Source organism: Taudactylus pleione, unplaced genomic scaffold (assembly GCF_031769625.1).
Source record: "Taudactylus pleione unplaced genomic scaffold, aTauple2 ptg000032l, whole genome shotgun sequence".
NCBI classification, from domain to species: Eukaryota; Metazoa; Chordata; class Amphibia; order Anura; family Myobatrachidae; genus Taudactylus; species Taudactylus pleione.
In genome coordinates, this window is record NW_028284434.1 from 31,623,148 (window position 1) to 31,636,810 (window position 13,663).

The 13,663-nt window shown below is 47.7% G+C and overlaps 1 protein-coding gene across 7 annotated transcripts in view; it reads left to right on the top strand.

Annotated features, from left to right (window-relative positions):
• The window catches only part of SUN1 (Sad1 and UNC84 domain containing 1), a 58,428-nt gene extending 45,885 nt beyond the window's left edge, over positions 1–12,543 (top strand). For all 7 annotated transcript variants that reach the window (XM_088451977.1, XM_088451980.1, XM_088451981.1 and 4 more), the window contains 3 exons: positions 3,812–3,979; positions 4,063–4,155; positions 10,931–12,543. In XM_088451977.1, the coding sequence (XP_088308103.1) occupies positions 3,812–3,979; positions 4,063–4,155; positions 10,931–11,044 (375 nt within the window). In that variant the 3' untranslated portion in view covers positions 11,045–12,543. The remainder of the gene's footprint in view (positions 1–3,811; positions 3,980–4,062; positions 4,156–10,930) is intronic.
• The last annotated feature ends 1,120 nt before the right edge of the window (positions 12,544–13,663 follow it).

The following is a 13,663-nucleotide window of genomic DNA, read 5'->3' on the forward strand; positions in this document are numbered from 1 at the left end:
GACAGCCGTCTTGAGGTCTCGGGGCTTCTCCAGTTCGGTTATTGGTACCATGCTCAGGGCACGCAAGCCTGCTTCAGCACGGATTTATCACAGAGTGTGGCACACTTACTTTCAGTGGTGTGAGTCCAGACATTATGATCCTCAGGAGTTCCGAGTTTCTAGGATCTTGGAATTTCTTCAGTCAGGATTGGATCTCGGCTTACGCCTTGCATCTCTGAAGGTTCATGTGTCCGCCTTGTCCGTGTGGTTTCAACGGCGGATTGCAATACTACCAGACGTTCACACCTTTTTCCAAGGTGTTCTCAGGATCCAGCCTCCCTTTGTGCCTCCTGTGGCTCCTTGGGACTTGGCGATGGTGCTACGGGTCCTGCAGGGTCCTCCGTTTGAGCCTCTTGAGGCGGTGGAGCTCAAGTGGCTGACATTTAAGACGGTTTTTCTCCTGGCAATTGCTTCGGCCAGGAGGGTGTCTGAATTGGGGGCGCTTTCCTGTCGCCCTCCTTTCCTGATTTTTCACCAGGACAGAGCGGTGCTCCGCACTCGTCCTGAGTTTTTGCCCAAAGTGGTCTCGAAGTTCCATATTAATCAGGAACTTGTTGTGCCAGCTTTTCAGTCCCCTGATCTTTCAGCTGGTGAGACTTCCTTAGATGTGGTCCGGGCGCTTAGAATTTATGTAGACCGGACAGCTTCGGTTAGGAAGTCTGATTCCTTGTTTATCCTCTTTGGTTTTCACAAGAGGGGTTGGCCTGCCAACAAACAAACGTTAGCCTGTTGGCTTCGTTCCGTGATTTGTGAGGCTTATGCACAGGAGGGCTTACCTGTGCCAGCCTCTGTTAAGGCTCATTCCACTCGTTCTGTGGGTCCCTCTTGGGCTGCTAGACGTGGCACTTCTGCTGTTCAGCTGTGTAAGGCGGCCACTTGGTCTTCAATTCAAACGTTTTTGAGGTTCTATGCGTTTGACACCTTTGCCTCTCAGGATGCATCCTTTGGGCGCCGGGTACTCCTTTCAGCATAGGAGCGTCCCCGCCCTTAGTTGTACTGCTTTGGGACATCCACAAGGTCAACCCTGTGGACCCCCTATGGACCCTGAAGTAGAAAACAAGAGATATGGTAAGAACTTGCCTTTGTTATCTCTGTTTCTACGAAGTCCATAGGGTCCACAGGGCGCCCGCCCTGACGCACCTGGCTTCAAATGGGCTGTGTGGCTGGTCACCGGTTTTCCGTTTCCCATTTCTGTGAGTATGGTTTCTTGTGTGTTCCAGTCTTCCTTCTCTCTGTTTAGTCTCCTCCTCCAGCCTTGGCTGCTTACCAACTGAGGTGCTGTGGCCGGGGGCGGGGTATAGAGGAGGACGGACCCAAGTGCATCCTGGGAGCAGCTAAAGCTTTAACTGCGTGGTGCCCATGGATCCAGATCCAGCTATACCCCAAGGTCAACCCTGTGGACCCTATGGACTTCGTAGAAACAGAGATAACAAAGGTAAGTTCTTACCATATCTCTTGTTTTATACTACTGTGGCTCTTGAACTGGATCCAGTCCTCTTTCAAGGGTTTTATCCCTTCTAAATCCTTCCCAGTTTCCCTACCTATATTAGTACTTTGATGGGAGTGGAATTCATTCTGAAGCATCTTTAATGTATTAATGCCTCAGTCACTCTAAAAGAGCCACTGCCTATTGTGGTACAGTATTCTGCAAATAGCGCTTGAGTAATAACTCCATGGAAGTTAGTAGAAATAATCTCCATTTATTGGTGCTGCTAGTAGTAGAACATGCATATTAACTTGTGTAGCCTCACCCCCAACACATAACTAACGTGAAGATATGCATGTTAAAGTGGTTGGCCCCAATTATCTACAGTATACATGTACTAGCAGGGCCAGATTAACAATGGGGCGGATGGAACTACAGCTCCAGTCCTTCACTTATAAAAAGGCCCATCACTATAACAGCATGATCGGCCACCAGTTTGGTTGGTCTGCTCCAGGGCATTGCATCATAACACATTCTTTTCTGCACAATTTTAATACTTTCTTTGTTTCGTTATATTTGTATTCTCACCTTTCTATGCAGCCATAGCTGCTCTTACTTGTTTTACTTCACTTTTCTCACTATTGCAATGCTCTGGGGTGGCTAGGCTGCGCTGATTTGGGGGGGTTCCTGCGCTTTGGATTTGAACCCTGGTATGTTAGGGACCTACCCTAAAGAGGTTACCTGGATATGGTGGGTAGGCCCATAACCTTGGCCATGATTATGCTAAAAACCTGTATTGATTGCAAAATTGTATTGCATTTATGTATTAATAATTTGGAGTTGTGCACCTGAGATTTGTCTGTTGCTGTGCCTACAATTAGTCTCATCAGGTAGCACCTCCCATTATATACATTCAGGGTGTGTAGTCCAGGAATCTTTCCTACATAAATCATAACCAGTAATATGCTTGCACAGCAGTCTTTTTCTTTAATTAGAAAGCTAAGAACGCATCATTTGTCTCAGTTGTCCTTGTACTATTCCTTATCCTTTTCAAACTTTAGGGCAGACAAGTGTAGCTGCCAGCCACATGCTGCTGCACATTGGTGACTTCAGTGTTGTGTACGGTGTAGGAATCTTCTGTGGTTATGTGATCTGAGGGGGTGAGCAGTGGAGCAGGATTTTACCTTAGGGGCGTTCCAAAGCCATGTGACAGATTGCTATGGTAGTCACACAACCCTGAGTAAGCGCTGCAGAATAATAAATCATTAATAGCAGCCTGAAGAAGCAAACTAATGACAAATGTTTAAGATACTTCCTATAGCCTGTCACATTGGTTTGTTAATTAAAAAAAAAAAAATTCTGTGATTGCTGATCTAAAGATTTGCATGGAGAATGTGTACTTGCCTTTAAATTCTATAGAAAAAAATAAAAAATATATATATTTATAATATATAATTTTTTATTTTTTTTTATTTAATGATGGCAAATTCTGTGGTATGTTGGTTTCTTCCATAATTCTGAAACTTCTTTCTTCATAGTATACCTGTCATACTTTTTGAAACACTAACGTAAATAAATCAGCCTGAATAAAAGCCTGATTGCCCCGCCCCTTTAGAATGTAAGGTCTTACGAGCAGGGCCCTCAACCCTCTTGTGCTTCTCCTTATACTTTCATCTACTCCTCACTCGGAGACCTTACACCTGGTTGCTTATATGGGTGTTATACACATTGCTGCATTAGGAATCATAAACCTTATACTGCATTGTACTATAAGTGACTGGTTGCTTGTTCACTTATTTGTCTACTGTATGTACTTTGTAAGGCGCTGCGGAACACTTGTGGCGTCCTATAAATATAGGATAATAATAATTGCCGTGTACAATGATAAATACACATACCATTGTTGGGAGATATCGGCTATACTGAAGCCCGTCATCTGTGCCACAAGTCCCTCCAGCATTAAACTAGCTGTTCTCCCATGGTCATTTAGAGCCAATGTACAAAGAGCTGGTCAGTCTGATAATATATAGAAAATGTAAACCTGTATTTTATGTTGGATTTATTTGTGGGTGACGGCTCAGCACAAATAAGTTTTGGGAATCTTCTATGCTTATGTGCTATTACAGCATGTATTCCTTTCTACGCGAGGCGTTCCTGTGATGTGAACAAAACATGTTATCGTCTACACTTTGGTACTATGTTTGACTTACTAGTTGGTGGAAAATCAGGAGAATGTTGTTCAGAATATGAGTGCTGTAAAATATGCAGCTAAATGTTTGTTTGTTTTTTCTCCAGCCTCCTGGCTTTATTGTATAAAGGTCACATATTTTTATCCTCTTATTCCAGCCTGACATGTACCCCGGTAACTGCTGGGCATTTAAAGGGACTCAAGGATACCTTGTTGTGCGACTTTCAATGCGGATTTACCCAACTGATTTCTCACTGGAGCACATTCCGAAGTCCCTGGCCCCCACCGGCAACATCACGAGTGCGCCAAAAGATTTTGCTGTATATGTAAGTGATGTGTGCTGGGTATCTACCATTTCTAGCCCTCACGCTTTATAGTGCACAAAGTTAACCTGTTTCATTCTTGGCAGGGCTTGGAAGATGAGTATCAGGAAGATGGGGTCCTATTGATCCAGTCTGTGTATGATGAAGGAGGAGAGCCTCTGCAAATCTTCCATGTGACGGTAAACTGCTATGTTTTCGTGTGGATTAGGAGCACTGCAGTTGCTGAAGCACAGTATTATCTATTTGGGTCTTACAGGCCTTCAGCTGAAATACACTATTTTTCCTTTAATTGCTTTTCAGTCCTCCAAATGGCACAACAATGTAAATGGTTTGATGCTAGGTTGTATTGTAAAATATTGGGTCACATGTTGGATCTGTCTTTGCTTTGAACACAAAATAACAGACTGGTGTTGCTCAAGAAATGTTTGTTATAAAGTTATACCCCTTTCACACTGCCAGCAATGCAATAACCCGGGTTATTGTGCGGTGTGAAAGGACCCAGTTGAAATAACCCAGGTCGAGTGACCCAGCATTTCAACCCAAGTAACGAGCACGGTTGAACACTGATTCAACCCAGCTCGCGGTGCAGTGTGTAACGTGTGACCTGGGTCGTTTGATGAGGGCTACATTTGTTAATTATGTGCTGATTATAGAAATACAGGAAGTGTCTGTTTCTACTTCAGGGTCCATAGGGGTCCACAGGGTGACCTTGGGGTATAGCTGGATCCTGGATCCTCGGGCACCACGGAGTTAAAGCTTTTAGCTGCTCCCAGGATGCACTTGGGTCCAACCTCCCCTATACCCCGCCCCCGAGCCACAGGCACCTCAGTTTTAGATGGTGCCCGGCCGGAGTCGGGTCACCCTGCGGGGTGGGCTGCAGGAGCAGCCCCCTAAAGCTTTTAATTTTTTATTGAACTTAGTTAAATTTATTTATTTTTTACTATTAGTTTTTTCTCTAGAGCAGCAGCGCTGGGCTGTCTGTACAGACGCCCACGCTGCCGCTCCTTCTCCCTGCTGGCGCCGCGACGCCAGCACTGAACTGGGGATCGCGGCGGGGGAAGCCAGAGTCTGTACTAGCCGGACTCTGGCTTCCCCCGGGACTGCTGCCGGAAGACGCCGGGGAGATCAGGTAAGCCGCGCACCGCTGATTAGCGGCGGTGCGCGGGTTCCTTGTAAATGCAGTCCCATGCCCCCGGTCTAGGGGACAGACCGGGGGCGCTAGCGGTGGCGGCGGGCCCCCCCTCCAGCGGAGGCATACCCCGCCAGACCACTAGACCACCAGGGTTAATATCGCGGCAAGCGGGATGCCGGCAACCCGGGGGTTAATATGCTAGCCAGGGGAGGAAGCCTTCCCTGTCTAGCGGCTCCTCCCCTCAGCTCAGCGCGCCTTTCAGCTCGGAGTCTGGCGTCGCTGAGCTGCAGATACTCGGCCACTCCTCCTCTGAGGTCTCCAGCGGCCATTTTCTTACTGGCAGCGTGGATACTCTCAGGGAGCACGCGGACCGGTCCCCCTGTGTACCTCTCCCCTGCAGAAGGACAGTGTACACAGCACTATAGCCCTCCCAGACACTGAATCTGGGAGGTTGATTGTAGTGGAAAGGTGCAGTGAGTATATCTTCCTGCATGGTATGTGACTTTTGCTAGTGCTGCCTGTCTGTGTCTTTTTTCTACTTACTGTCAGCCTGTACCTATCCCTTTCCTTCTCCTACAAGCCCTACAGGTGTGCGGGGGAAGGGTGTTTCTACTGACCTCACCTATATAGATCACGTATTTGTGAGGTCCGTCACATACAGTTGCGTGCTACACAGTACCATATTGTGGGCTGTTGTTCAGCACACTGGTGAGTGCGCACGTTTTCTTCCTAAGTCATGTCTGAGGAGGAGATTGAGCACTCCGGGGCTCCAGCATTGTTCTCCTGCAGGCGCTGTTCTGCAGGAGTGGATAGGGAGGATTTGTCACAGGACGGCCTGTGTGGACGGTGCCAGGCGGTCCCTGGTACGTCTAAACCTCCCATTTCGCAGGAGCCACCATGGGCGATGTTTTCCCAGGTGCTGGTGTCCATCGCGGACCGTCTGTCGGTCCCGACTGCCGCCCCTACTAGGGCGTTGCCCCAGCCTGCCATCCCCCATTCCCCGGGTGTCCCACAATTATTGCAGACTCCCCCGGGGTCTCAGCCTGTTGGTCCCTATGCGGGGTTGCCAATGTATATTCAGTCCACCCCTGTGGCACAGCCGGCTGTGGTGCCGTTTCAGGCTCCTGTGACAGCTCCTCCACCCTGGGTGGATGCGCTTTCCCACACTGTCCAAGATTTGGCGGCAGCATCTTCGGCTTTTCAGTCGATGTTGCGCAGTGACGTGCCCTCCAGGGCGTCTAAACGCTCAGTCATGGCACAGGCTGCGCATCTTTCGGATTCTGAGGGGTTCTCGGATGATGGTGAGGTACAGGATGACTCAGCCTCAGATGCCTCAGTCCAGGAGGTAGACACTAAGTCTTCCATCAATGTGCGGGCTCTGGTTAAGGCGGTGCGGGCTATTCTTCTGATTGAGGATGAGGCACCCGCTCCCAAGTCAAGGTATCCTAGTTTTAAAAAAGCTAAGGTTACTTCTACAGCGTTCCCCTTGTCTGATCAGTTGACTGATCACATGGCGGTGGCCTGGCAGACGCCCAGTAAGCGTTTCCTGCCGCAGAAACGCTTGGCGTCCAATTATCCATTCCCGGAAGCGCATTGTAAGAAATGGGAAACTCCGCCTGCAGTCGATTCCCATGTAACACGCCTCATCAGGAGTGCTACTTTGCCATTGCCGTCTATATCCTCGCTGAAGGATCCTACGGACAGGAAGGTGGAGACTTGTCTAAAGTCTATTTATTCTCTCTCAGGGGCTGTAGCCCGGCCGTCCATGGCCATCTCCTGGGTGGCCAAGGCCATTGAGGGGTGGGCCAACGCCTTGGAGGACACGTTTACGGATGAATCTCCGGACGTCCAGGGGGCGTTGTTAGGACAGATGAGAGATGCCGCCTCCTACATTGGAGAAGCATCTTTGGATGCTAGCCTGTTGACCTCTAGGGTTTCGGCGGCAGCAGTGTCTGCTCGTAGATCCTTGTGGTTGCGGTCTTGGAGAGCAGACGCGGATTCAAAGAAAGGCTTGGAGGCCTTACCTTTTAATGGGGAATTACTATTTGGTCCGGACCTGGACAAAATAGTAGATACCCTGGCAAAATCCAAGTCAGCCTTCCTCCCTTCAGCTACTACACCTGCTAAGGTCCGGAGCTCGGCGTTTCGTTCCTTTCGGGTTCAGGGCAAGGCAAAGGGTCAGTCCTTCCCGAGGCAGTCCGCACCCAAGACCGCCACAAAGCCAAAGAAGCAAGCCTGGAGTGCTAGGCGCCCTTCTTCCAAGCCAGAAGATAAGCCTTCTGCGTGATGGGACGGGCCTCCCTCTGGGGGACCCCAGAGTGGGAGGCCGACTTCTTCAATTCGCCCAGTGCTGGCACAATACCACCACGGATGCCTGGGTGCGAGAAGTGGTCTCCCAGGGGTACGCCCTGTCTTTTCGGCACAGGCCGCCTTGCCAGTTTTTTTGCACAAGTCCTTCTCAGGACAAAACCAAGGCCTTGCAGGTTCAGGAAGCCATAGAGGCCTTGCTGACGGCGGGGGTCATTATACCCGTACCACAGTCTCAACGTGGGATGGGGTATTACTCTACGCTGTTTCTGGTGCAGAAACCCAATGGCTCTCATCGCCCCATCCTCAATTTGAAGTCCCTGAACAGGTTTCTCAGGGTTCCCAAATTCAGGATGGAAACTTTGCGTTCCATCATACTGGCGATGGAACCGGGGGATTATATGGTCTCCCTGGATATCCAGGACGCCTACCTCCATGTGCCTATAGCAACATCGCACCAAAGGTTTCTGCGGTTTGCTATTCTCCACAACCACTACCAATTCAGGGCTCTACCCTTTGGTCTCTCCACGGCACCAAGGGTATTTACCAAGGTGATGGCGGTCATGGCGGCTCACCTTCGGAGCCAGGGGATACGGTTGCTACCGTATCTAGACGACCTCCTCTTGCTGGCAAGCTCCCCGGAGGTACTGATCCAGCATCTCCACCTGACGGTCGCTTGTCTACAGGCGCACGGCTGGTTGATCAACTGGAAGAAATCCTCCCTCATCCCATCACAACGGATGGTTCATTTGGGGGCCCTGCTGGACTCTCGTCAGCAACGGATTTTTCTGACTCCAGAGAAGGTCTCCTCCTTACAGCTGCGGATTCACAGTTGTCTGAGCAGTGGCAGAGTGTCGGTGCACTCAGCGATGAGAGTTTTGGGGTCCATGGTGTCGGCATTCGACATGGTGGAGTTTGCCCAGTTCCATTCCAGGCCCCTGCAGGGGCTGATTCTTTCAGAATGGAACGGATTGCCACACAGGATCCGCTCTCAGATGCTGGTGTTGTCCTCGGAGGTGCGTCTGTCCCTAGCCTGGTGGCTGCAGACAGCGTATCTCCTGGAGGGGCGCCCCTTTTGGATCCCGGAATGGGTTCTGCTCACGACAGATGCCAGTCTCCGGGGTTGGGGGGCGGTGACAGGCTCCTTGTCACTTCAGGGTCGTTGGTCGGCGGAGGAAGCGATTCTCCCCATCAACATCCTGGAACTGCGGGCAGTATACAGAGCCCTGCAGTCGTCCGGCACCGCTCTTCACGGAAGGGCCGTTCAGGTGCAGTCAGACAACGCCACCACGGTGGCGTACATCAATCACCAGGGAGGGACTCGCAGTCGAGCTGCGATGTCGGAGGTGTCCCGCGTCCTGGCTTGGGCGGAGCGCTATCTTCCAGCTCTCTCGGCAGTTTTCATCCCAGGAGTCCTCAATTGGGAGGCAGACTTCCTCAGCCGTTACGATGTGCATCCCGGGGAATGGTCGCTTCATCCAGAGGTATTCCAACTACTCGTGGACAAGTGGGGGCTGCCAGAGCTGGACCTGATGGCGTCCCGTTACAATCACAAGCTGCCTGTGTACGGGTCAAGGACAAGGGACGCAGGCGCAAGTCTGATAGACGCGCTGTCGGTGAAATGGCTGTTTCAACTGGCTTACTTGTTCCCTCCGATATCTCTGCTGCCTCGGGTCCTGCGCAAGTTCAAACAGGACGGAGGCACACTGATCCTGGTGGCCCCAGCGTGGCCCAGAAGGCCGTGGTACTCCGATCTGCGGAGCCTGTCCATCGACGCTCCGTACCTCCTACCTCAACGGCGGGACCTGTTGTCTCAGGGGCCCTGTCTTCACCCGGATCTGGGTCGACTATCTTTGACGGCGTGGCTCTTGAGACAGCCGTCCTGAGGTCTCGGGGCTTTTCTAGCTCCGTTATTACCACCATGCTGAGGGCGCGCAAGCCTACTTCCGCGAGGATCTATCACAGAGTGTGGCACACTTACTTTCAGTGGTGCGAGGCCAGAAACTATGATCCCCAGGTGTTCCGAGTTTCGCGTATTCTGGCTTTCCTTCAGTCCGGTTTGGACTTAGGATTAAGTCTTTCTTCACTGAAGGTACACGTGTCTGGTCTGTCGGTGTGGTTCCAGCGCAGGATCGCTGCTATGCCGGACGTACACACCTTTTTCCAGGGTGTTTTGAGAATCCAGCCTCCCTTTGTGCCACCTGTGGCCCCGTGGGATTTGGCGGTGGTTCTTAGGGCCTTACAGGGTCCTCCTTTTGAGCCCTTGGAGTCAGTGGAGCTCAAGTGGCTAACTTTTAAAACTGTTTTCCTCTTGGCAATTGCTTCTGCCAGGAGGGTTTCAGATTTGGGGGCGCTTTCTTGTCGTCCCCCTTTTCTGATTTTTCATCAGGACAGAGCGGTGCTTCGCACTCGTCCTGATTTCCTGCCTAAGGTGGTTTCCAGGTTCCACATTAATCAGGAAATTGTTGTACCAGCCTTTCAGTCACCTGATCTTTCGGCTGGGGAGACTTCCTTAGACGTTGTAAGGGCACTCCAGGTTTATGTGGACCGGACTAGTTCTGTGAGGAAGTCGGATTCTTTGTTTATCCTCTTTGGTTTTCACAAGAGGGGTTGGCCTGCCAACAAACAGACTCTAGCCCGTTGGCTTCGTTCTGTTATTATTGAGGCTTATATGCAGGAGGGTTTAGCTGTTCCAGCCTCTGTTAAGGCTCATTCCACTCGGTCCGTGGGCCCTTCTTGGGCTGCTAGCCGTGGCGCCTCTGCTGTTCAGCTCTGTAAGGCGGCCACCTGGTCTTCCATTCAGACCTTTTTGAGGTTCTATGCGTTTGACACCTTTGCCTCTCAGGATGCATCCTTTGGGCGCCGGGTTCTCCTATCAGCACAGGAGCGTCCCCGCCCTTAGTTGGACTGCTTTGGGACATCCCCAAGGTCACCCTGTGGACCCCTATGGACCCTGAAGTAGAAAACAAGAGATATGGTAAGAACTTACCTTTGTTATCTCTGTTTCTACGAAGTCCATAGGGTCCACAGGGCACCCGCCCTGACGCACCTGGCTTCATAAGGGCTCTGTGACTGGTCACCGGTTTTCCGTCTCCCATTTCTGTGAGTATGGTTCTTGTGTGTTCCAGTCTTCCTTCTCTCTGTTTCGTCTCCTCCTCCGGCCTGGGCTGCTTACCAACTGAGGTGCCTGTGGCTCGGGGGCGGGGTATAGGGGAGGTTGGACCCAAGTGCATCCTGGGAGCAGCTAAAAGCTTTAACTCCGTGGTGCCCGAGGATCCAGGATCCAGCTATACCCCAAGGTCACCCTGTGGACCCTATGGACTTCGTAGAAACAGAGATAACAAAGGTAAGTTCTTACCATATCTCTTGTTTTTTAATTTGACACTACATATTTTAATTGTGATCTCTCCTTGTCCTGGACATGACATTTGTTAGATCTGTCTGGCTCTTTTTAAATGAAAGAACCAGTTTTTTTATGTATACAAGACTTTTATACTTATTTTTAAATTGTACAGGAAGAAAATAAGATGACTTATCAAATCGTGGAGTTGCGAATCCTCTCTAACTGGGGCCATACGGATTACACCTGTGTCTATCGCTTCCGAGCTCATGGGACACCCGGGAAATAACCAGAAAATACTGTACACAATTGTACATATTTTTTTTTTTTAAGGTGTGTAAATATTGTATACCTGGAACACTGGAATATATCTGGAACATAGGAGTAATGTTCTCTACACCATCAATCTTCTCAACGCCAAAACCAGGAACACTTTTGTCATAAAAGGAAATGTACTACCAGCCAAACTAATCTGATACGCACTTAATAGGTGACGGGATGTTTGGACGACTTTTTCTCCAAGCTCAACAAAATGCTGTATGCAGATCACTCAGGTTTAAAAGGCCGGTTAGCAGGAGACCAACACATCTATGTATATCATAACCCACTGAAGGAGGAGTTCAAATTTTTTTTATGTGTGCTGCTGACCTGCAGCTGCAGTGAGGTCTGCCATGCACTGCAAAATGTAACCCAAATGCCAACAGTAGGTTCCGCATAGGCTTCTTCTTAATTCATGATCTGTAAGTTAAATTACTGCAAGGGAGGTCTTGATTTAAAGACAAAGCAAGAGACTATCTCTTAAATATAGTATATAAATAACCAAAGCTTGTTAAATGTCCTGTTTGATCTGACACTTCTTTTTTTCTTTCATATTTTGGTTAAAAAAAAAAAAAAAAAATATGAAATTGGGATATAACTACTGTACTGCTACTTGGGATTTGGGAAAATTAAAGCATGTGCACGATGTTCCCTGGACTAGTCAATACTGGCTTTTATCTCTGCAAAATGTTAACATAAATGCAAGTGGCTAAGCTACTGTATCAACCCTTTTGTTTTGTGTGACCCTAAACCTGTGTGGAATCCATAACATGGTACTTAGACATTACTGGAAGAGCGCTATAGATAAGCTTCTAAACTCTCCAACCCCTGACAATATCTGCCCTGTTTATTTCTTTTCTTAAATGTAGGTGTATAGCCTTCTGTAAAAAAATTCATTGTGAACATTGTATTTTATGTGTTGAAAGCTAGCCAAAAAGAAACAAATATCCTATATTTTTATGTATATATTTATAGAAAGTATTTTATAAGATCAGAGCCCCACTTTTTTTTAGGTGCATCCCTATATGTACAGTGCTTTGGCTCCGAGAAGGTGCATTCTTTTCTCCCCAAAAGCAGAACAAACTCTAACTGGCTTATATAACAGAGTTTATATGTATATAGCACAACAGTCCAAAAACCTGAGAATGCAAGTGATGGCCTATTTATGAGATGTACAGAAATGGCATATTATTATTCATATACACTATGTAAACCTGAATTGGGAGGGGAATGTAAAGGGACTTTTTTTTTTCTTTTGTTTTCTCCTTTCTTTTTACCACTAATTTATTTTTAAAGATGGAAAATAGGATTGTGCAATGTATTTTTGTAAAGGCTTTTCAAGCAGTTTGTTTTTCAGTAAGTGTTTTTGCTTTTGCTCTATATTGACAAAATATTGAAATGTTTTAAATAAAGAGTTTACTTTTTGAGTGCATGTAATACTTGGACAGGTAAATAAACAGTGTACTACTTTTCTGTATTCCGTACTCTTAAATGATACCCAACATGGTAACCAGTGAATCACAAAGATGTTGAAACTGTGCTGGCTGCGCTACTGGACAAAGGTGCAATTTAATTGGATGGAATAGTGGGTCCTAATCCTCATTCTCCTACCTATCGAAGTAGCTCTATACCTGCCAGTGTGAGCATGAGTGTGTTCTGTGTCAGGTGAGCATAAAGATTATCTGGTCACCAGATTGCATTGTGTTTATGAACATTTTACGCAGGTCTCTTCAGGACAGGGGCAGTATATAATTCACAATGCACTGGGTATATATATTTCTTACATACTGCACAAGCGCTTTCATTTTTTTGCCATTTTGTGCAACATCCGATCTCTGGTTTTCCATACCCAAGAAGGTTGGACATCACTGTACAGAAATATAGTACATAGATAATTAATGAAGATAACATTTTAATTAGGAAGTTTGGTCATGGTACATGAATGTTTATATATAGTTTAGAATTTTCCTACAGCAATGGTTTAATTTTAATAACCTGTAATATAGAATTGCTGGCCCAGTGCTAGTACTAAACACCATTGGGACTAGCCAAAATATTTAACTTTTACTGAATAAATCTGTATTCAGACTTTTAGTGACTTTAATTGTTTAGAAAATTCTAAAGCATGATTTTACAGTCAGGATCCAGTATTTTAGTAATTCAGTACTCATTAAAATGAAACAAACAGTCATGAAGAGGAACAGAATTTGCTGAAAGGAGATGGGAGGGGGTGAAGCTGCATTTAGCTGTGCAGATAGGAAAATGCCCGTTTACAATCCACAGAAGCAGTCTTATTTTATATGGAGCAGTTCATTACTACGTATGCTGCTCTTCAGAAAAGTCCCTTTTATGTCCAACTTCATCAATGTAACAAAAATCTTCAAACACAATAATGTACAGGTAATAGAGTCCCAGCGTCCCTCCACTGTTTAAGACTAAACCGAGTAGAATCAGAGGGAGAGTTTAATGAGTTAGTGGTTTGGAGCTGGTAGGAAGGTGGACATTGATGTGACTTTGCACAGTCCATAGCGACAGATTATCAGCTCTCCAGACAACGGGTGTATTTCTAGTTTGTGGAGGTGACTCCCAA